At 33.2% G+C, this 25,962-nt stretch overlaps 1 protein-coding gene across 1 annotated transcript; it reads right to left on the reverse strand.

Annotated features, from left to right (window-relative positions):
* Nucleotides 1-878: 878 nt before the first annotated feature.
* On the reverse strand, nucleotides 879-6,510 carry LOC139863860 (uncharacterized). The gene is made up of 4 exons (XM_071852462.1): nucleotides 6,030-6,510; nucleotides 1,926-2,117; nucleotides 1,373-1,536; nucleotides 879-1,205 (listed from the first exon to the last, which is right to left on the reverse strand). The coding sequence occupies exons 1-4, from the start codon at nucleotides 6,508-6,510 to the stop codon at nucleotides 879-881; spliced, it is 1,164 nt and encodes a 387-aa protein (XP_071708563.1).
* Between the last annotated feature and the right edge of the window lie 19,452 nt (nucleotides 6,511-25,962).

A 25,962-nucleotide genomic window follows, 5' to 3' on the forward strand; every position in this document is an offset into this window, starting at 1 on the left:
TTCTTCTTTCGTTTTTTCATTAAATTAGCATTGAATTGAACATAGACAAGACTGTTCACTTTTTCTGCCTCGAGCCTATTTCTCTTTTTCGTATGGATCTACAAAGTTAAAATAAGCCAACCTATAGTTTAAGTAAAAATATAAAAATAAATAGATTACTAAACACTAAAAGTCAATAACCGCTTCGAATGTGCTCCAGTTTCTTTCGCAACCTGATGAGGCGGTGGTTAAAGAAAGTATCCTAATTGCAACTTTTCTCAAATTAGGAGTTGAGGCACCATAGGTTGCCCACCAACTCGCTACAATTAAAGATATATTAAATTAGCACTAGCAAATAGTGGCAAATATTAGATCTAAAAAACAGTAGCAAATATGAAATGAATTCATGAATTCTGATACAAAAACAGTAGCAAACATACACTTATTAAATCTACAATTCAAAAAAATAATCAAATAATGCATTACCTGGATTAAATTTAGAATCGTTCACCTCACATCCTTTTATTGCAATGTCCGACCAAACTTCCCTTCTTTACTCCTGTAAATTGGCAACTCCAAATTACATATTGTATCTTGTATCTCATGATCTTCAGGATACATTTGCTCAACAACTTCAACAACCACATCATTCGCACGTTCATCAAGTAGGATATTTACATCGTTATAAAGATAAAACGGGTTCAAAAAATAAGCCGCCAAGTGCAGGCATGTATCAAGTCTACCTTCCATCTTAGTTCATATGACTTCCATGATGGGATTATATTTTTTGTAATTATTGTTGAAAACTTCTTTGATTTGTTGTTGTGCCTTCTTAAGCTCACAATGTAAGAAACCCATGGAAGGCTTTCAATCGGCATCTACCATCCTTAAGACTTTGACTAAAGGTTCAAAACACTTGGGCATCTTGCCACACCGACCCAAATTTTGTCGTCCATCATGAAAGATTTAACGTCTGTCCCTTTCTTTATCTTTGCTAAGCTACACTTTTTCCATTTCTCACTCAAAAACATGTGTCTTAGTTGTGTCTTCTTTTCAAGTAGACTTTGCAAAGTAAGAAATGAGGAAACAAATCTTGTAAGTCCCGGTCTTACAATATTCCACTTCTTGTGTATTTCTGCATTAAAGCCAATGACATATAGTGGGAATAGATGAACACCGTTATTTTTCTTGCTTCTTCCAGTGTCTTTTTGAAGCCTTTTTTTCCCCTAATACCTTCAAGAAAAGAAACTTTTATCTTTAAATTGTTTTATACACATATGCACATATATAATATATACTTTAATACTTTAATAATTATAAACTTATTACCTTCAAGCATAAGGTTAATTGTGTGCGCCGAACATGATGTCTAAAATATTGTAGGTTGTTTCACCTTCAACAACTTTGCCGCTCCCATATTATTAGCGGCATTGTCGGTCACAACTTGAACCACATTTTCGAGACCAACTTTTTCGATGCACATCTCATTATATTTGCATATGTAATCGCTTGTGTGAGCTTCATTCGAACACTCTTTTGAAGTCAAGAACATGGTCCCTAAACTCAAATTTACACATAAGTTCATGATGCACCTTCTGTTTCTATCGGACCATGCACCCGTCAAAATGGAGCATCCACTTATTTTCCAATCATCTTCATACCTTTTCATGTGGGTTTTTGTTCTACCAACATGATATTGCTCTAATTATACACGTTTTATCTCGCAATATCTCCCTCATTTCGTTCGGTTTTGAGGATCATTGGGGCCGAAAGTTGTTTATTTGCACTAAAGTGTCGGTTCAAGGCTAAAAACTTGATTTGGTGTAAAATTGACCAAGTCATAATCAAAATAGGCAAAGAAAATGACAAGTGCATAATTCAGCTCCAAAAGCGCCGCTCCTAATAGAAGAGCGTCGCTCCTAATGAACAAAATCGCCGCACCTTACAGAAAAGCGACGTTCTTGTATATGTTTTGGCAACATTTTCCACCAGTAGCCAAAAAGCGTCGTTCCTTATTGCTAAAAGCGCCACTCTTAATACAAAAGCGCCGCAAAGTGGCGCTCCTGAAGAAAGCCAAAAGCGCCGCTCCTGAATCAAAAGTGGTACTCCTGTCACTGTCCAGCCAAGAATTTTCAGCACTATAAAAGTAAATAAATTAGGTCATCTGAGGGAGAGCAGCAGTTTTTAGCACGATTTTTCGTCTCAAAACCCTAATTTCATCATCAAGAAGGATATTAAGGCTAATTTGGAAGATCAAACAAAAGGTCAAGCAATCTTATCATTAGATCTATCTAGTATTATTAACTGGGTTGTAATCTCCACCTTTCTTTCTGTAGTTTGAATTAAATACTTATAATAACTCAATATGATGTTTATTTGTGTTTCAATGCTTATGATTAGTGTAATCTTAGCTATGCTTGGTTAATTTGTTTGTGTTTACTTATCTATGAATCTCTAATGTATGGATTTGCCCTAAATCAATTGAATAAAGTTGTTTGAATGAAATACATGAGCAAGTGTTATTGTGTTAGCTATGAGGTCCATTGCTATGCTTTGTTTTAGGTTTTACCTTAATTACATAGATTGTGTAGCTCTCTTAGTGATTTGAGAAGTAAATCAATTTGTGCTTCAACACCTTAGGTGATCTAGACAACTAGATTGAGGATTTCAAGTGATTGTGTTCTTAGTCTATGTTGGTTTTCAATTGACCTTTAGTCAACATAGTGGTGTTTGATTATCTTAAGTGATTTTGATAGTTGAAGGGTTTTAAGTGATTTCAACCCAAGCATAATCTCAATAACCACTCATACTTAACTTGATCATACAATGCTTATGTGAGTTTTCAAAGTGTAATTTGATTAAGGTTTGATAGTGATGCTAAACAACTAATAGTTCAACAACTAATGCGATATCAAATTGGGTAAAATGGGATAATCCAAGCATAGAGAGGATTATGTAAGTGAACACTCTTTGTTAGTTGATTTAGATCTCCATATTTAGTTGCTTGTTACTTGTTGCTAGTTATAATTGCTAAGTTTAGGTTTGTTTATTTGAGCAAGTTTAGCCGATAGTTAAAATCAATCATAAATCCCCCAATCAAACAAACCCTAGGACAATTAATAGTTTCAATTATTCAACTTACACCGCTCTCTTAGGACGAACTTGAAACGAATACTTGCATAAAAGTGCTATAATAACCGAGTCTTAAGTCCTCGATAGTTGTGTGTGCTTATTTGTAGTGTTTGAATCTTGTATAAATTTTGAAGGTAATCGATGTATTTTTCCACAAGCATCACAACCTCTTTCTTTAATAGAAGTTCTCCTAAGTGGTATCTTGATGGAGGTCTACTGTGACGATCGCTCCAAATCCATATGGATAATACGTCATTCATTGATTTCATTGCGAGGTATTTGACCTCTATATGATACGTTTTGTAAACATTGCATTCTTTTGAAAAGGCACACCATAAATGAATATTTAAATCAAAGGTTTTCGACATCTGATGATTTCTACATATGGACAATCACCGTAAATAATAGTTTACAATAGTACTTCCGTTGACAATGCAGTCAAAATAAGATACATGGTGATGATTTGGTGAATGCAACGTTTCCTTGAAAAATATGCCATGTACGACTCCATGCACATAGCTTGTCTAACATATAAGCAAACAGCGAAAGACTTCTAGGAAACCTGAGAATAAACATGCTAACAAGTGTCAACACAAAGGTTGGTGAGTTCATAGTTTTAGTGTTTCGCATAATCTGTATATAAAGGTGGATCACAAGATTTCAGTTGTTTCATCCAGAAACGTTTATCAAAATATTCTACAAAATTGAGCACCCTGGTAACTAAACTTAACGTATATATAATTTATGCCCTTTGAATAATTATCTTAATAATACACGCAAACCAACGTGTACGCTTCTCAAATAGCATACGTCCGTTAAAAGGCTAGTGCTCTAGCTCGGACGGGGATATCAAGCCCTATGGATCCATATACAACTACTCGCGCCCACCAGTTCTTATAACTAGCAGTTACTAGTTACCAAAGCTAAGGGATTTTCGGTTCAAACTCAGTGTAGAATTTAGTATGTACTTGTATCCATTGAGTTTAAAGTAAAGTGCATGTATTCTCAGCCCAAAAATATAGATTGCAAAAGCAATTAAAAAGGGAGCATATGAAACTCACCTTAGCAGCATATAAAGTCGTTCACTAAAATGTGACTGAAACTCGGATTACCAAATAACCGTAGATCTTAACCTAGAGAACATATGTTGGTCAATAAATGTCTATCAAGCTAGGTTTGGTCATAGTGTATCACAATCCTAATGCTCGAGATCGACATATAAAAGTTATCCAAAGTCGTTTCAAAAAGTCAATTTTTACAATAGTTCAACAAAACGAGACATACCTTATATAAGGAGTCATTTACTCGGTTGGTAATATTCAAAAATCCATTTTATCAATCTCGTAAACAAGTTGTTTAAATATTAATTGCAGATTCAAAAGTAATTTCAATTAACGTCAATCATAATTCAGTTGATCATATCTCTTAATCCGTTCATCGAAACAATTCGATATCTAAATGAAAAGTCATTGATTTTTCGCCAGCTTTCCAAAAACATGCATATCATATACCTTTTACCAGTAATATATGTATTTAATTCGTGATTCATTATAAACTATTTAACGATAAAATTTACCATACTGGCATGCCTAAACATATATACTCGAGCACTAGACATGGATACACAATTAATATATAAAAGATAAGATATGAATGCTTACGTATCAATATTGTGATTTCATATTGCAGGAAAGTACGTAGACGCAACGAAGATGATAAACACTAGTTTTGACTCAAAAATATACCCCCGAACATTACCCATAACCTCCTTGGCAATAACCCATAATTTCCTTAGCTCTATCCCGCTCAAAAACCCATTTCAAAAGTGACCCGCTCTTGGCCTCGTCGTAGTATTTTATGTACTAATACTACTAATAATAATAGGATTAATAATAATATTAATCTTAATAATAATAATAATAATAATAATAATAATAATAATAATAATAATAATAATAATAATAATAATAATAATAATAATAAATTAAATAATATACGGAGTAATGATGGTGTAACACTGAACCGAAATTCGATGCTTTTATAGGATGTGGCCTGCAACAGTACCCCATGCGATCGCATGAGGTATAGCCTCCTTGGCCATGCGATCGCATGGCTAGAGGATCCAGCTCACAAATTTTTGTCTCGTTGTTTGTCGACATATTATTTAATTATAAATATAATATAATTAATTTATATAATTAATTATATATTATATTAAATTCACGTGCATAGTGGACTTGTAATTTTTGTTTCCATAAGTCGTACGTTGTCACTCGACTTATGTCCCGGTTCCGGTTTCTCGAACGCATTTTCGTACGCTTAGAAAACTAATACTTTACGTTTCGTGACACATACCTTTATCAAAATATAGCCTTAAATTATCCATAAACTGTACCACTCAAAGTATATCTTAAACTTTCGAGTGTTTTGGTCATTTACTTCTATAAATCATCGTCTCGTAGTATATACATATACATATATACATTTTCATTTTAAAATTGTTTTTTACTGTAGCAAATTTACTGTAGCAAAGTTTTTTTTTTACTGTAGCAAATAATGATTTTTGAAAACACTGTAGCTTTTCGGGTACTGTAGCAATTCGAAAATACTGTTGCAAATTAGTGTTTTACTGGTTCATCTTAAACGTTTTCGTTAACTTATCTAAATATCAATCAGATAATCAAACCAATAAGATTAATGCACAGTATCATTTTCATAACACTTTGCTACGTTTTCAAGTTATAGTATATATATGTATCTATTTACATATAATTGTTCGCGAATTGTTGAGAACAATCGAAGGGTATTTGAATAGTTCAAAATTTTGAGATTCAACTTCATAGACTTTGCTTATCGTGTCAGAAACGTTAAAGATTAAGTTTAAATTTGGTCAGAAATTTTCGGGTCATCACATCTACCATTAGGTCCATGATGACCGACAGCCTCTAATATACATACGAATTCATCATTATCAACTGCATTAAACGGAATCGCATGCTGATAAGCCCACCTAGCAATATAAGCATCTAAATGATCCCCACTTTCTTTTCTCATCACGCTATCAAGATTGGTTTGTTTAGTCTTTCCTTTATCAAAAGTTGTAAACCTATCAATGGGAGCGTAAGAACGTTGTGGCTTCGATCCTCTAACGAATTCTTTACTCTCATCAAGGTCAATGAGGCTTGTCATATCGTTCCTTACCTCGATTCTCACATATACATCATGATCTTGTTTAGCTTTCTTTTTAGCACCAATATCATTAATAGCTTTTTGACATTTTGATATATCATCTTTGTTGGCTTTAGAGCATGATGAGACATTTCCTGTTATCTGAGCAACATGTTGTTTCAATCTATGAATACTACCCGGCATAAGCTTGCCACAAAGCATGCATTTCATTTTTTGGAAATTATTCTTGTCAATCAAAATTGCATAATCCCACCCAACATCACCCGATTTCCTCTTGAGTTCATTAATAGCTGCAGTAGATTTATTGATTGATCCGTAGATGCTCCTGCCATTCTATACAATCGACCACATTTACTAACCACATTCAGTTAATACTTACAAACAAACGGTAGCAGTATCAGACTAAAATTGTACAAGTGAGTAAGTGACCAAGTGACCAAAATTCCATATAGCAGTAGCAGTGACAAACAAATATCATTTATATTTATATGTAACATTGTACAAGTAACCAAAATTTCATATAGTAGTAGTAGACTAGTAGTAGTAGACTAGCAGTAACAGACTAGCAGTTTCACATATTATTTATATTTCAAAATTCACAAAATATTGAGTATTCACATTATAGCAGTAGCAGAATAGCAGTAGCAGACCAAAATTCACATTATAGCATTAGTAGACTAGAAGATTATTGAGTATTCACATTAAACTCCAAAATTCACGGCTACTGCTATAATGTGAATTTTGGTCTGCTACTGCTAGTCTGCTACTGCTATAATGTGAATACTCAATATTTTTTGAATTTTGAAATATAAATAATTTGTGAAACTGCTAGTCTGCTACTGCTAGTCTACTACTGCTATATAAAATTTTGGTCACTTGTACAATGTTACATATAAATATAAATAATATTTGTTTGTTACTACTACTGCTATATGGAATTTTTGTCACTTGGTCACTTACTCACTTGTACAATTTTAGTCTGCTACTGCTACCATTTGTTTGTAAGTATTAATTGACTTTGATTAGTAAATGTGGTCAATTGTATAGAATGACAGGAGAGTCTACGGATCAATCAACGAACTCTACTGCTGCTATTAATGAACTTAAGAGGGAATCGGGTGATGTTGGGTGAGATTATGCAATTTTGATTGACAAGGATAATTTACAGAAAGTGAAATGCACGCTTTGCGGCAAGCTTATGGTGGGTAGTATTCATAGATTGAAACAACATGTTGCTCAGACAACACGAAATGTCTCATCATGCTCTAAAGCCAACAAAGATGATATATCAAAATGTCAAAAAGCTATTAATGATATTGGTGCTAAAAAAGAAAGCTAAACAAGATCATGATGTATCTGTGAGAATGGAGGTAATGAATGATGCGAAAAGCCCCATTGACCTTGATGAGAGTGAAGAATTTGTTAGAGGATCGAAGCCACAACGTTCTTACGATCCCATTGATAGGTTTACAACTTTTGATAAAGGAAAGAGTAAACAAATCAATCTTGATAGCGTGATGAGAAAAGAAAGTGGGATCGTTTAGATGCTTATATTGCTAGGTGGTTTATCAGCATGCGGTAACGTTTAATGCAGTTGATAATGATGAATTCGTATGTATATTAGAGGCTGCCGGTCATCATAGACCTAATGGTAGACCTCCATCAAGATACCACTTAGGTGAACCTCTATTAAAGAAAGAGGTTGATAGAACAAAAACCCGCATGAAAAGGTTTGAAGATGATTGGAAAATAAGTGGATGCTCCATTATGATGGATGCATGGTCTGATAGAAACAGAAGGAGCATCATGAACTTATGTATAAATTCGAGTTTGGGTATCGTGTTCTTGACTTCAAAAGAGTGTTCGGATGAAGGTCACACTAGTGATTACATATACAAATATATTGAGATGTGCATCGAAATAGTTGGTCCCAAAAGTTATGGCCGACAATGCCACTAATAATATGGGAGCGGCAAAGTTGTTGAAGGTGAAACGACCTACAATATTTTGGACATCATGTTCGGTGCACACAATTAACCTTATGCTTGAAGGCAATAAGTTTATAATTATTAAAGTATATATATATATATTATATATGTGCATATGTTTATATGTGTATAAAATAATTTAAAGCTAAAAGTTTCTTTTCTTGAAGGTATTCGGGAAAAAAGGCTTCAAAAAGACACTAGAAGAAGAAAGAAAAATAACGGTGTTCATCTACTCTCACCATATGTCATTGGCTTTAATGCGAAAATACACCAGTAATGGTGTATCCTATCATATACACGCATAAAGGCATAATATTCGCATGAAATTAGCATCAGGAGCATTGGGAACATTCGTTTTGTGAAACTGTCCGTCCAGCGTTCTCCGCTGTGCAGGCTGCTTCTGTCATGCGTAAGCCCTGAAGGCCGCCTAGCTGTTAAGCCCTGATCGAAGAGCGTCACATCCAGCGTAAATATCGGATCATGATTAACAGAACGCAACATCATCTGACACATGTCACTGATCACTCCGGTGGATCTATCACTATAAATAGACCCCTTGGGTCGTCATTTTACACATTCAGACACTCTGATAATTTGTGACCAGAGATTTCACCTTTCTCTCTCACATAGTATTTTCTCTCACTAGAAGTCATCCGGCTAGTAGCTCAACGCTCAGCGGACAAAGATTGATTAAGCCACCCTACAGATTTCTATATCTGTGATCCGGGTCTGCAGGGATTATTTCCCGAGGGTAAACATCAATCGACAACATTCCCCCACTTTTAGCTAGATAGTTCTAGTATTCTGCTGATACACTAAGCCTTACCTCATAAGGAAATAGGTATCAATAATGGCGCCGTCCACTAATGTTAAGAACACGCGGAACGGAAAAGGAACAAAAACAACTGAAGCCCCACAAGCGTACTCGAAACATTCAACAATCCATTAACCGAAAGTGTGGCAACTTATCCGCTAATGCCTGAAGAAGATGCACCTGTTCAGCCACCGAAAGACACAATTGAAGAAACAGTAACTGAAACCGCGGAAAGGCTTAAGCATTTGGCCACTAATCCAGGGAAAAGGCCAATAATCGAAGAAACAACAACCAAAAATGCAGAAAGGCTTCAAAATTTCGTTACTAATCCAGAGAAACGACCATTGATGCAACCACGATGATGTGAACCATATATACCTTTTTGACGGATGACGGATGGTAAAGACAAGCAAATCATGAAGAAGCAATCTATATCAAAGTACAAGTTATCCAGAATACTTGACAAGTTGGGCAGTCTTATTGATGATTCTGAAGATGATAATGAATTGAGCTATATTGGCAATGATTCTGAAGAAGAGAATAATGAGAAAGAGGAGTTCATGTCTGAGAAGAAAGCAGCATCACTTTTAAACGGAATCCTTAAGCAGACAGCTCTGACGAAGTATAAGCAACGCTTAGCGCAGCCCGCTGTCCGCGCTGTGACTGTAGATAATTTTTTCGCTCTAATTACTGGAGAGCAAGCTACAAATCCGCCAGCTATGGCAGAATCCACTCAGTGCTTCATTGATCGAATTGCTAACTATCCGTTACCTAGAAATCTTGGCATACCTGCAATTGGAGTATATGATGGTACTACAGATCCTGAAGATTTTCTTACCATGTTTGAAGGTGCAATGAGGTTGCAGCATTGGGATGATGAAGTAGTTTGTCATATGTTTCCTATGGTGTTGCAGAAAATGGCAAGGGAATGGTTTGCTAGTTTACCGTCAAGAAGTATAAGAAGTTATTTGGACCTTCGTGCAAAGTTTGTTACGCAGTATCAAAATCTTCGTAGCTGCACTTTGGCACATCTTGATGCACATGAAATAACGATTCATCATAATGAATCCTTTGAGTAATTTCATGAAGAGATACCCGCTTGAAGTGCAAAAAATACCTGACTGTTCAGAGTCGCAAATAGTATCTGGTTTTATTTTCTGTTTGGATCAGCGAAGATTTAGTGCACTAGTTCATACGTTAAGGTATGACCTACCAAAAACTTTGCACCAAGCATTGGAAGTTGCACAAAAGCATGTCCGAGCCGGCGAGCGAGGACCAAGCAAGTTTGATAGTAACAACAACGGTACCAAACTGCACAACGGAGGACGGTACTTTGATCAAAACCAAAGGAGAAATGACAATTCCAATGGCGGATGGAGAGGCAACAATCATCCCAATGATTTTCACCATAACAGGAGGCCCTTAGAGAGATATCCATTGATAATGGCGTTAACCAAAACTCCTAAGAAGATTCTTTTTACTGAACCTATTCGGTCTGCTTTCAATCCTCCAGCACCTATGGAGGAAAGAGATGGCCCAAGAAGTGAACTATGGTGTGACTTTCATGAGGCATGGGGTCATGATACAGATAATTGCAAGTCTTTGATGAGGGAAATCATTACAAAGATTAAGGCAGGGGAGTTAAATTACTTGTTACCAGGAAACCAATACAGAAGAAATAATCCTAAAAAGAAATTTGCATGGCAGAAAAATGATGGTCGAAGAGGACGTCGGGATGAGAATAGAAGAAGGGAAGAGCATGGCGAAAGAGACAACAGAAACTAATACGGAGAGCGTGAACCAACTCCAGACTTGGTAATCAAAATGGCGTGGTTCAATGATGGTTGCTATGAAGATGGTGAGCAATCAGACAACAATGTTGAAGGCTGGAGATATGCTCCAATCATTTTTCAACTAATTCAAAATTGGACTTTATCCGTCCAGCCAGTGGTCATATCAGCAGAAATTGAAAACAAATTCATCGGCCGTATCTACACGGATACAGGCAGCGAAGCTTACATCATCTATTGGCATTGTTTGAGAACTTTCCCAAGGCACATACAGGATAGGGCTAGGCAAACAAATTTGAGGGTTTCAGGGTTGACAGGAACACCGGTGAATGCCATGGGGCGAATCCGTTTAGTGGTTGTTATGGGAACATTCCCATTGCTGAGAACTGAAACAATTGATTTCACTATTTTAGAAGGCACTTCTCGGTTTAATGTCCTTTTTGGAAGGACAGCTTTGGCAAAGTTTGGAGCAATTACATCCGCTGCTCATGCGGAGATCAGATTTCCAACTCCTAATAGAGTGGCTGCCATACATTCATAGTATGTAGCCCCAACTAGGGAACGGTCTACATTTGAAAATCTGCCAGAGGACAGAGCAAATCAGATAAGGCATAATCGATTGTTCAGAAATGATGAAGTTCAAGATTTTTTATACCGTAATCAACTATTCAGGCCGGACAGCGCTAGGCGTTTGGCGTATGAAGAGCAAATTTTAACATTTTATGAAGAACAAATTCTATCATTTTATTGTACACCATTGTAGTTATGTTACAATGCATATGTTTACAACAGCATGCATTAAACTTTCATAATGTACTAATTAGGCCTGATCCCTCTAAATTCATAATGAATTGTTTATGTAATGCTCACTATCAATCAATAAAATTTTATCTTTTTCTTATGCAAAGTGCTGCCTGTGACAAATGTAAAACATTGCATTTATATCTTGCCCACTGAAGGAGAGTATTTTTATACTTCCGATGGCGGATGCTCTTGTGCCGGCCAGCAAAACGCGCAAGGGATCGGCTATAAAACGTTAAGGTTTTACTAGAACGCACCGAGGCAAAATGAAAAACTAGATACTTTTCATGACAAATATTATAAAGACTTACTTCACAAAACGAAAGAAGCTCCTATACTATATGAAGGCAAAAATATTTCACAACTCTTCCTCATAAACTTTATGACGAAAGGCGTATGGCGGAAAGGTTACTAATTCATAACTACTCTTCAAAAATACTTTATAACTATTCCTCATTAATTTCATGACGGAAAGCATATAATGGACTCTAATGTCCTGCAAATTATTTGAAGGCATGATATTTGCAAAGTATAATTTCAATATTTTGTATATTGTTAATTCAGAGGAAATTAGCAGTGCAAGGCATCTTCATAAGAATTACATCTAACACTTTTCAGTATGTCTTATTAAGTTATGCAATACACAATCATACATAGAGAATTTATCATATGCTTGGTACGCAGCAGATTTATTTTTTAGCAAGAAAAATCCAAGAATTTGGAATGAGCATAAAGACAAACATAATCATAAGAGTGGCATGTATTTGAAACATAGAAAGTTTAAATAAAGCAGATAAATTTATTACAATCATTGTTAATAAGTTATTACAGAATTCATGAAAATTCAACACCAAGAACATCCTTGGCGGATGATTCTTCCCTATTACAAACATCATCAAAGATGTCAATCTTGAGATTCATCAGTTTGTTCTTTGTTTCTTTGACTCTCTCCAAGGTTTCGGGACTCATCAGGTTGGCAATGGCAGTAGGAAGAGGCTGGTTTGGGGCAAGGTGTAGTGACCCGAACTTTTCCATGTATATATATTAAATGAAATTTTTATTTACATGATTAAGTGTTTCCAACATGTTAAGCAATCAAACTTGTTAAGACTTGATTAATTGAAATAGGTTTCATATAGACAATTGACCACCCAAGTTGACCGGTGATTCACGAAAGTTAAAACTTGTAAAAACTATATGATGACATATATATAGTTATATATATAGTTAACATGATATTATGATAAGTAAGTATCTCATTAGGTGAAATGTCCCGTTCTTATTGATTAAAAACGTTCCATATTAATTGATTTCGTTGCGAGGTTTTGACCTCTATATGAGACGTTTTTCAAAGACTGCATTCATTTTTAAAACAAACCATAACCTTTATTTCATAATTAAAGGTTTAAAAAGATTTACGTAGATTATCAAATAATGATAATCTAAAATATCTTGTTTACACACGACCATTACATAATGGTTTACAATACAAATATGTTACATCGAAATCAGTTTCTTGAATGCAGTTTTTACACAATATCATACAAACATGGACTCCAAATCTTGTCCTTATTTTAGTATGCAACAGCGGAAGCTCTTAGTATTCACCTGAGAATAAACATGCTTTAAACGTCAACAAAAATGTTGGTGAGTTATAGGTTTAACCTATATATATCAAATCATAACAATAGACCACAAGATTTCATATTTCAATACACATCCCATACATAGAGATAAAAATCATTCATATGGTGAACACCTGGTAACCGACATTAACAAGATGCATATATAAGAATATCCCCATCATTCCGGGACACCCTTCGGATATGATATAAATTTCTAAGTACTAAAGCATCCGGTACTTTAGATGGGGTTTGTTAGGCCCAATAGATCTATCTTTAGGATTCGCGTCAATTAGGGTGTCTGTTCCCTAATTCTTAGATTACCAGACTTTATAAAAGGGGCATATTCGATTTTGATAATTCAACCATAGAATGTAGTTTCACGTACTTGTGTCTATTTTGTAAATCATTTATAAAACCTGCATGTATTCTCATCCCAAAAATATTAGATTTTAAAAGTGGGACTATAACTCACTTTCACAGATTTTTTACTTCATCGGGAAGTAAGACTTGGCCACTGGTTGATTCAAGAACCTATAACAATATATACATATATATCAAAGTATGTTCAAAATATATTTACAACACTTTTAATATATTTTGATGTTTTAAGTTTATTAAGTCAGCTGTCCTCGTTAGTAACCTACAACTAGTTGTCCACAGTTAGATGTACAGAAATAAATCGATAAATATTATCTTGAATCAATCCACGACCCAGTGTATACGTATCTCAGTATTGATCATAACTCAAACTATATATATTTTGGAATCAACCTCAACCCTGTATAGCTAACTCCAACATTCACATATATAGTGTCTATGGTTGTTCCGAAATATATATAGATGTGTCGACATGATAGGTCGAAACATTGTATACGTGTCTATGGTATCTCAAGATTACATAATATACAATACAAGTTGATTAAGTTATGGTTGGAATAGATTTGTTACCAATTTTCACGTAGCTAAAATAAGAAAAATTATCCAATCTTGTTTTACCCATAACTTCTTCATTTTAAATCCGTTTTGAGTGAATCAAATTGCTATGGTTTTATATTGAACTCTATTTTATGAATCTAAACAGAAAAAGTATAGGTTTATAGTCGAAAAAAATAAGTTACAAGTCTTTTTTGTAAAGGTAGTCATTTCAGTCGAAAGAACGACGTCTAGATGACCATTTTAGAAAACATACTTCCACTTTGAGTTTAACCATAATTTTTGGATATAGTTTCATGTTCATAATAAAAATCATTTTCTCAGAATAACAACTTTTAAATCAAAGTTTATCATAATTTTTAATTAACTAACCCAAAACAGCCCGCGGTGTTACTACGACGGCGTAAATCCGGTTTTACGGTGTTTTTCGTGTTTCCTGGTTTTAAATCATTAAGTTAGCATATCATATAGATATAGAACATGTGTTTAGTTGATTTTAAAAGTCAAGTTAGAAGGATTAACTTTTATTTGCGAACAAGTTTAGAATTAACTAAACTATGTTCTATTGATTACAAGTTTAAACCTTCGAATAAGATAGCTTTATATGTATGAATCGAATGATGTTATGAACATCATTACTACCTCAAGTTCCTTGGATAAACTTACTGGAAATCAGAAAAATAGATCTAGCTTCAAAGGATCCTTGGATGGCTTGAAACTTCTTGAAGCAGAATCATGACACGAAAACAATTTCAAGTAAGATTTCCACTCGAAATAAGATTGTTATAGTTATAGAAATTGAATTAAAGTTTGAATATGATTATTACCTTGTATTAGAAAGATAACATACTGTAAGTAACAAAGGTTTCTTGATCTTGGATGATTACTTGGAATGGATTTAGAAAACTTGGAAGTAAACTTGCAATCTTGGAAGTATTCTTGATTTTATGAAACTAGAACTTTTGGAATTTATCAAGAACACTTAGAACTTGAAGATAGAACTTGAGAGAGATAAATTAGATGAATAAAATTGAAGAATGAAAGTGTTTGTAGGTGTTTTTGGTCATTGGTGTATGGATTAGATATAAAGGATATGTAATTTTGTTTTCATGTAAATAAGTCATGAATGATTACTCATATTTTTGTAATTTTATGAGATATTTCATGCTAGTTGCCAAATGATGGTTCCCACATGTGTTAGATGACTCACATGGACTGCTAAGAGCTGATCATTGGAGTGTATATACCAATAGTACATACATCTAAAAGCTGTGTATTGTACGAGTACGAATACGGGTGCATACGAGTAGAATTGTTGATGAAACTGAACGAGGATGTAATTGTAAGCATTTTTGTTAAGTAGAAGTATTTTGATAAGTGTCTTGAAGTCTTTCAAAAGTATATGAATACATATTAAAACACTACATGTATATACATTTTAACTGAGTCGTTAAGTCATCGTTAGTCGTTACATGTAAATGTTGTTTTGAAACCTTTAGGTTAACGATCTTGTTGAATGTTGTTAACCCATTGTTTATTATAACAAATGAGATGTTAAATTTTTATATTATCATGATATTATGATATATAATATATCTTAGTATGATGTATATACAGTTAAATGTCGTTACAACGATAATCGTTACATATATGTCTCGTTTCGAAATCATTAAGTTAGTAGTCTTATTTTTACATATGTATTTCATTGTTAATACACTTAATAATATATTTACTTATCATTTAACATAATTAACCAAGTGTATCAATATCTTAATATGATTCATATGTACCTAGTAAGACGTTGTTATAACGATAATCGTTATATATATCGTTTTCGAGTTTCTTAAATTAATAGTCTCATTTTTATGTATATAACTCATTGTTAAAATACCTAATGAGATATATACTTATAATAAAATCATGTTAACTATATATATAACCATATATATGTCATCGTATAGTTTTTACAAGTTTTAACGTTCGTGAATCACCGGTCAACTTGGGTGGTCAATTGTCTATATGAAACCTATTTCAATTAATCAAGTCTGAACAAGTTTGATTGCTTAACATGTTGGAAACACTTAATCATGTAAATAACAGTTTCATTTAATATATATATAAACATGGAAAATTTCGGGTCACTACAGTACCTACCCGTTAAATAAATTTCGTCCCGAAATTTTAAGCAGTTGGAGGTGTTGACGTATCTTCTGGAAATAAATGCGGGTATTTCTTCTTCATCTGATCTTCTCGTTCCCAGGTGAACTCGGGTCCTCTACGAGCATTCCATCGAATCTTAACAATCGGTATCTTGTTTTGTTTAAGTCTCTTAACCTCACGATCCATTATTTCGACGGGTTCTTCAATGAATTGAAGTTTTTCATTGATTTGGATTTCGTCCAACGGAATAGTGAGATCTTCTTTAGCAAAATATTTCTTCAAATTTGAGACGTGGAAAGTGTTATGTACAGCCGCGAGTTGTTGAGGTAGCTCCAGTTGGTAAGCTACTGGTCCGACACGATCTATAATCTTGAATGGTCCAATGTACCTTGGATTTAGTTTCCCCCGTTTACCAAATCGAACAACGTCTTTCCAAGGTGAAACCTTAAGCATGACCATTTCTCCAATTTCAAACTCTATATCTTTTCTTTTACTGTCCGCGTAGCTCTTTTGTCGACTCTGGGCGGTTTTCAATCTTTGTTGAATTTGGATGATTTTCTCGGTAGTTTCTTGTATTATCTCCGGACCCGTAATCTGTCTATCCCCCACTTCATTCCAACAAATCGGAGACCTGCACTTTCTACCATAAAGTGCCTCAAACGGCGCCATCTCAATACTAGAATGATAACTGTTGTTGTAGGAAAATTCTGCTAACGGTAGGTGTCGATCCCAACTGTTTTCGAAATCAATAACACATGCTCGTAGCATGTCTTCAAGCGTTTGTATCGTCCTTTCGCTCTGTCCATCAGTTTGTGGATGATAGGCAGTACTCATGTCTAGACGAGTTCCTAATGCTTGCTGTAATGTCTGCCAGAATCTTGAAATAAATCTGCCATCCCTATCAGAGATAATAGAGATTGGTATTCCATGTCTGGAGACGACTTCCTTCAAATACAGTCGTGCTAACTTATCCATCTTGTCATCTTCTCTTATTGGCAGGAAGTGTGCTGATTTGGTGAGACGATCAACTATTACCCAAATAGTATCAAAACCACTTGCAGTCCTTGGCAATTTAGTAATGAAATCCATTGTGAAAGGACCCGTTCATATACATTATAAATGATTCACAATAGTTGATTACATCGCGAGGTATTTGACCTCTATATGATACGTTTTACAAACATTGCATTCGTTTTTAAAAGACAAACTTTCTTTACATAAAAAATTGACGGCATGCATACCATTTCATATTACATCCAACTATAATTGACTTAATATTAATCTTGATGAACTCAACGACTCGAATGCAACGTCTTTCAAAGTATGTCATGAATGACTCCAGGTAATATCCTTAAAATGAGCTAATGCACAGCGGAAGATTTCTTTAATACCTGAGAATAAACATGCTTAAAAGTGTCAACCAAAAGGTTGGTGAGTTCATAGGTTTATCATATCAATCATTTCAATATATTAATAGACCACAAGATTTCCATTTATAAATATATGTACACTCGCAAGTGTATAAAAGTATTCTATAAGTTGTAGGCACCCGGTAACAAGCCTTAACGTTCATGTTTTACCCTCTGAAGTACACCAGATCAGGTGTGTTTAATATAACCTCGAAGTACTAAAGCATCCCATAGTCAGGATGGGGTTTGTCAGGCCCAATAGATCTATCTTTAGGATTCGCTCCTACCGTACATAGACAAGTAGTTTAATGTTACCAAGCTAAGGGTATATTTCTGGTTTAAACCCACGTAGAATTAGTTTTAGTACTTGTGTCTATTTCGTAAAACATTTATAAAACAGCGCATGTATTCTCAGCCCAAAAATATATATTGCAAAAGCAATTAAAAAGGGAGCAAATGAAACTCACAATACTGTATTTCGTAGCAATTATGTATATGACGGCACTGAACAAGTGCAGGGTTTGTCTCGGATTCATGAACCTATATTAAGTATATATATATTTATATGTTGGTCAATATCTGTCTAACAATTTAGGTCAGGTCGTAGTGTATCACAATCCTAATGCTCGAGACCGACATGCAAAAGTCAACAAAAGTCAACTTGACCCAAAATGACTTCCAAAATCTATACATGTTTATTATATAACTTATATATAGTCGTTTTATATATTTAAATATATTTATCAGATCTTATTATACAAAATAATACAAGTCATTTATTAATAAATAAAAATTTATATTTAAATTCATATATGATAAAAATATACTTTTATATATCTCAAGTAATAAAATTTATAAAATTCACTTAATATCATAAAAATATAGTGGTATGTATTATTAATGTAATTATATTACGTGTGGTAAAAATATCTTTGTACGCATATTTATTTGATTAAATAATATTGATAATAATAATAATGATAAAAATAATAAAATGATAGTTTCAATAAAAATATTAATTTTTAGTAATAAAAATAATTTTAGTAATAACATCAACTGATAACAATTATAATAATCGTTTTAATAATAATATTAAAATTAATAATAATTCAGTTGACCATATCTTTTAATCCGTTCATCGAACTCACACGATTTCTAAATGAAAAGTTATTAATTTTTCTTTAGCTTTTCAACGACATGCATATCATATACCTTATCTCAGTAGCATATGTATCAAATTCGTGATTTATCATAAACTATTTAACGACGAAACTAAGCATACAAACATGCATAATCATATATACTCGAGCACTAGTCAGGGATACACTATTAATATATAAAAGATAAGATATGAATGCTCACATATCAATATTGTGATTCAATATTGCAGGAAAGTACGTAGACGCAACGAAAATGATAAACGTTAGGTTGGCCTCACGAGCAATACCCTCGAACAATATCCATAACCTCCATAGCTATAACCCATAATTTCCTTAGCTCTATCCCGTTTGAAAACTTATTTTGAAATCGTCTGAATATAACTCCGTCGTAGTATTTTATGTATACTAATAATATCTTGAAATAATACTAAGTAAATATATATATGTAATTCGATTGAGAGAGTTTAGAGAAATATATTTTCAAGTTTCTATGAAATAATAAAACCTATTGAATTCTATTTTTAATAGATTTTTGAATTATTAAAGTATGAATTATTAAAGTGAATTATTAAAGTATGAATTATTTAAGTAAATTATTAAAGTATGAATTATTAAAGTGAATTATTAAAGTATGAATTATTAAAGTGAATTATTAAAGTGAATTATTAAAGTTAAAGTAAAGTAAAAGTAAAGTAAAAATAAAGTAAAGGTAAAGTTAAAGTATAGTAAAAGTATAAAACTATGTACGTATAATACGCGTATAAATATATTTAATATTAATTTAAATCGTTATATCATAAAACATTTTAGAAAAGTAGAATTATATATATTCATAAACGGTTTCAAGTTTTTAAATTACAGTCTGTTGGTGAAGCATGGGATAAAGTCCAAAGGTTTAATAAACGTATGAAATCATCTTAATGAAAAATGTCGAGTTACTTAACTTGTCGATATCCAACATCTAAGTTATTTACACTCCACGTTCTTACTTAAAGATCACTTTACCATTTTCCGAATATTGTCAAAAAGAATAGATTTCTTAAATCACAGTGGACCTCATAACATTGGCCCGTAATCATATCATAATGTATCTGATAATTCAATCATTTGATATTATCTCTTAATTCTGTCGATAAATATATCGAAACAAATACGTTCATGTAAAGTATCATATATATCAAATACTTTGTTAATGTTTTCAGTTATTATATATTATATATACATATCTATATACACATAATTGTTCGTGAATCGTCGAACACGGTCAAAGGGTAATTGATTACATGAATGTAGTTCCAAACTTTTTGAGATTCAACATTACAAATTCTGCTTATCGTGTCGGAAACATATAAAGGTTAGGTTTAAATTTGGTCGGAAATTTCCGGGTCATCACAGTACCTACCCGTTAAAGAAATTTCGTCTCGAAATTTGATCGAGGTCGTCATGGCTAACTTTAAAAATGTTTTCATGACGAATATGAGTTGATAAATAGAATTTTATCATCATTGAGTAATATAGATAAAACAATTTGATTACGCGAAGAGTATAAGTGAAGCTATCGCAAGAGAGTAAAATGAGTAAACGTATATTCGTTTTAACCGATGACGTAGTTATGATTGATTTCCGGAATTCATGGAATTTAAAGAAAATCTTTGCAATAAGATTTGGTTCTTTGGCAATTAAGGAAATCAGGATCTTATTTGATTAAATGCGATAATTTGTCTCGATTTCTCTGTCTGATATTTTACTATAAATCCACCCCTTCGTTTCTTTATTTCCATAGCTCACACCTTCTAGTCTTTCTCCCCAATTCATACTTTAAAGCATTCGTTAATATGCTTCATCCAGTATTGATTCTTGATATACTCTTAACTTTCATATCTGTCATTCTTCTTTTTCATCTACCACCGGAGGAAGTTATTTTCTTCTACCATTACCTTGGGATTATTGTGTTTTTCATTCTCCCGTGTCTTTATATTGCTATACGCATTGATATACAAGGTTTGTAATTTCGGGGTTGTTATCAGGCTTTATATTCTCCATTATATTTCGGAGCTTCATGCTTTCGTTTTCTCTTCCCGACCTTAAGTCAAGCGGATAATGGTCCAGAATTTGTAGATATGAATTTTTGGATGAACATAGTTAATGTTCCAAGAAGAAAATCGTAATGGCACGATCTTGATTTGGCAAATTACCAGAATATCCTAAAATATAGAGCTATCAAGATGATATGTTCTTAATAGGTTTGGAAATTGGGTAGAATGTAAGAGTCGTATAAATAGTACATGATGACGGTATGTTCTGTGAATCATCACGTTCCATTAGAAACTCAGTATGACTTACTGTAATATAATCACATTGATCAAGTGTCATTATATTATACTAAGTCATGCTTTAGTTCCCAATACTACTTCAAAAACATTCCTATTTTAAATTCGAATTTTTTTTTCTTCAGAATTTAGAAACTAACACAGTTTCTTTTTGTGTTATAACGCAGATATTGCGAATAGATAGAAGATTTTGGATAAGAATAGTTGTGAAAATATCTTCAGGAATATCGAAGATATTTATAATAAAAGATACGATAATATCTTAGAATTCTTAACATAGATGGATGATGAAGAAGATTTGTCTGTGAAGGTTTAGAATAAGAAGTAAGATGTTTGCTAACTATTTCAGTAGACACTGAATCATTTGGATCCTTTGAAGGTAGGTTTAGTCTTTGTGATTTGTCCACAGCCTCCTTCATGGTCTGCTCAATCCGTTTTCCAGTTTCAAACCTTCTCTTTTTCTCAGCTTTACCACCATACTATTCTTTATCATCAAACTTTTGACTGTTAAAGTCGTTTACAGTTTTTGCTGCTTCATCAGCATTTTTCCAATTTCGGAGAACTAGTTCATAGTTTGGGATGTTTTTCAGAAAATTCACATTCGAAGTATGTGAGTCTAGGAGATAGACGTTATATGTATACATATAACTTTTGACGTAAAATTGTCGCGAAATTTAAAATACTGATTGCTAATTCCCAGTAGTTGGTGTGATAATTATTGTTACAGGATGTAGGTGAGTACATGATGGGGTTTTAATGAATAAGTATAGTGGCTTTTCGGAGAGGCTTAAGTCAAAGGTTAATGAAGTTGTTGATAAGTTTACTGCTAATGTGGCGAGATATGAAAGGTTCCCCGGTAACAATGATGAAGGGGTAATTGTTATAATAAGGTTTATTCGTATAAACAAATGAAGGTGATTTCTTGAAGCTATGACAAAACTGTCTATTTTGGAAAGAGATTGAAAAATTATATTTGGTAATAAATATCAAAGGATCTGACACGGATACGTGTTAAACTATAACTTTGGTTTCGAGAGCTTTTCAGGTGCATGGCAGTGGGTAATGTGTGGTTGGATCATCATCTCGCATGTCTTTAATAATTTCGAAGTGTTTGAACACATATTGTAATTGTTAATATACATATGATGTTCTAAGATTTTGAATGATACAAATATTTTTGTGAGTTCCATGAATAGAAATGAGGTTCTAGGACAGTTTTGAAGTCAAAGTATAGTTTTGAAAGATGTAGAAATATAAGAGTGGTGATTTCGGTTATATCTTGAATCGAATTCTGAGATTTCAAAATCAGAATATGTAATTAGATTTTGAATGAGTATGGTTGTTTTGATTTCTATAAAAGAATGTATATTGTTGTGAAAGTAGGGAGTATAATGGATGATTTGCTGAATCAGATTCGAAGAATGTAACATATTAATTGTGAATTTATATATCTCTCGGGTATTACCTACCCGTTAAAAAAAAATTCACAATTAATATTTTGTACAAAAGAATTTTATTACAGTGTTTATGGAAATATATATGTGTATATTTCTTCAGATGTAATATAGATTTAATGAGTTAATATTAAATTAAACTCATTTGATTTATGGTTAAGGCTAGGATAGATAATTTCTAAACTTTAGAAATTACATAATCGTCGTAGAATGTTTTCCCAATGAAGTTATGAATCAGTACTTCATCGTTGTGGTATTCCTTGGTATCTACAGATTGTGAAGTTGAGGTTTGCGATGCGGTTGTTGTTGGTGGTGGTAATGGTACTATTGATGTTGTTGATGGTGGTACTGGTTATGCTGCTGGTGCTGCTGCTGGTGTTTGTAACCTTTGCACCATATTCTCCAAAGCCACTATCCGAGCGCGAAGCTCGTTGACTTCTTCTATTACACCGGGGTGATTGTCGGTTCAGACGAGCGGATAAATAAGATCTAGAATTTAGTGTAGTATATAATCATGACGAGATACTCTGGAAATGAGAGAGAAAATGGTGTTTCGGACAGGTTCGCCGGTAAGTGCTTCAGGTTCATTGCCAAGAGGACAATGTGGTGGATGGAAAGGATCGCCTTCTTCTTGTCTCCAATGATTAAGGAGGCTACGAACCCATCCCCAATTCATCCAGAATAGATGATGGCTGATTGGTTAATCCATTCCAGTCACACTGCTTTCGGAGCTTGAGTGGGATTCCATTTCGGAATCCGAGGAACTTGAACTGATGACGAATTCCATTTCGTACGATTTGATAAAGGATTTTTTTGATACGAAATGATTTTCCGGCTATCGGGTGGTATTCTAACTACATAGAATATCTATATATATATATAGATCAAAAGATTTCATAGATTACGGAGGAATTTACGGAATATGTCAGGCAAAGTTTACGGTAATAGATACGATAAGATATGATTTAGCAGATACGCTAAGATATGAATTTTGTCTATACACTATACATGCAATCAATGCAGCAAGACGTGTCTAGACTAAGAATGATAAGCAGGTAATTTCCTAAGGATGGTAAGTAGATGATTTCCGACTAAAAATGATAAACAAAACTTTTGACATGCAGACACGGTCGAAGTCCAGACTCACTAATGCTTCTAAACAACTATCAGTTAGACACACTAATGCAAGACCTGGTTCGCTAAGACCACCGCTCTGATACCAACTGAAAGGACCCGTTCATATACATTATAAACGATTCACAATAGTTGATTACATCGCGAGGTATTTGACCTCTATATGATACGTTTTACAAACATTGCATTCGTTTTTAAAAGACAAACTTTCTTTACATAAAAAATTGACGGCATGCATACCATTTCATATTACATCCAACTATAATTGACTTAATATTAATCTTGATGAACTCAACGACTCGAATGCAAGGTCTTTCAAAGTATGTCATGAATGACTCCAGGTAATATCCTTAAAATGAGCTAATGCACAGCGGAAGATTTCTTTAATACCTGAGAATAAACATGCTTAAAAGTGTCAACCAAAAGGTTGGTGAGTTCATAGGTTTATCATATCAATCATTTCAATATATTAATAGACCACAAGATTTCCATTTATAAATATATGTACACTCGCAAGTGTATAAAAGTATTCTATAAGTTGTAGGCACCCGGTAACAAGCCTTAACGTTCATGTTTTACCCTCTGAAGTACACCAGATCAGGTGTGTTTAATATAACCTCGAAGTACTAAAGCATCCCATAGTCAGGATGGGGTTTGTCAGGCCCAATAGATCTATCTTTAGGATTCGCGGCTACCGTACATAGACAAGTAGTTTAATGTTACCAAGCTAAGGGTATATTTCTGGTTTAAACCCACGTAGAATTAGTTTTAGTACTTGTGTCTATTTCATAAAACATTTATAAAACAGCGCATGTATTCTCAGCCCAAAAATATATATTGCAAAAGCAATTAAAAAGGGAGCAAATGAAACTCACAATACTGTATTTCGTAGCAATTATGTATATGACGGCACTGAACAAGTGCAGGGTTTGTCTCGGATTCATGAACCTATATTAAGTATATATATATTTATATGTTGGTCAATATCTGTCTAACAATTTAGGTCAGGTCGTAGTGTATCACAATCCTAATGCTCGAGACCGACATGCAAAAGTCAACAAAAGTCAACTTGACCCAAAATGACTTCCAAAATCTATACATGTTTATTATATAACTTATATATAGTCGTTTTATATATTTAAATATATTTATCAGATCTTATTATACTAAATAATACAAGTCATTTATTAATAAATAAAAATTTATATTTAAATTCATATATGATAAAAATATACTTTTATATATCTCAAGTAATAAAATTTATAAAATTCACTTAATATCATAAAAATATAGTGGTATGTATTATTAATGTAATTATATTACGTGTGGTAAAAATATCTTTGTACGCATATTTATTTGATTAAATAATATTGATAATAATAATAATGATAAAAATAATAAAATGATAGTTTCAATAAAAATATTAATTTTTAGTAATAAAAATAATTTTAGTAATAACATCAACTGATAACAATTATAATAATCGTTTTAATAATAATATTAAAATTAATAATAATTCAGTTGACCATATCTTTTAATCCGTTCATCGAACCCACACGATTTCTAAATGAAAAGTTATTAATTTTTCTTTAGCTTTTCAACGACATGCATATCATATACCTTATCTCAGTAGCATATGTATCAAATTCGTGATTTATCATAAACTATTTAACGACGAAACTAAGCATACAAACATGCATAATCATATATACTCGAGCACTAGTCAGGGATACACTATTAATATATAAAAGATAAGATATGAATGCTCACATATCAATATTGTGATTCAATATTGCAGGAAAGTACGTAGACGCAACGAAAATGATAAACGTTAGGTTGGCCTCACGAGCAATACCCTCGAACAATATCCATAACCTCCATAGCTATAACCCATAATTTCCTTAGCTCTATCCCGTTTGAAAACTTATTTTGAAATCGTCTGAATATAACTCCGTCGTAGTATTTTATGTATACTAATAATATCTTGAAATCATACTAAGTAAATATATATATGTAATTCGATTGAGAGAGTTTAGAGAAATATATTTTCAAGTTTCTATGAAA

Source organism: Rutidosis leptorrhynchoides, chromosome 8 (genome assembly GCF_046630445.1).
Source record: "Rutidosis leptorrhynchoides isolate AG116_Rl617_1_P2 chromosome 8, CSIRO_AGI_Rlap_v1, whole genome shotgun sequence".
NCBI classification, from domain to species: Eukaryota; Viridiplantae; Streptophyta; class Magnoliopsida; order Asterales; family Asteraceae; genus Rutidosis; species Rutidosis leptorrhynchoides.

Excerpts from the sequence above, each read along its gene's own strand:
- LOC139863860 (XM_071852462.1), bottom strand. The coding sequence starts at position 6,510 with ATGAAATGCATGCTTTGTGGCAAGCTTATGCCGGGTAGTATTCATAGA. Across the intron at positions 1,537-1,925 it reads TACAAGAACGTCGCTTTTCT|GGACCATGTTCTTGACTTCA; the intron begins GTAAGGTGCGGC and ends ATTTGAGTTTAG. Across the intron at positions 1,206-1,372 it reads GAGCGGCAAAGTTGTTGAAG|GGGAAAAAAAGGCTTCAAAA; the intron begins GTGAAACAACCT and ends TGAAGGTATTAG.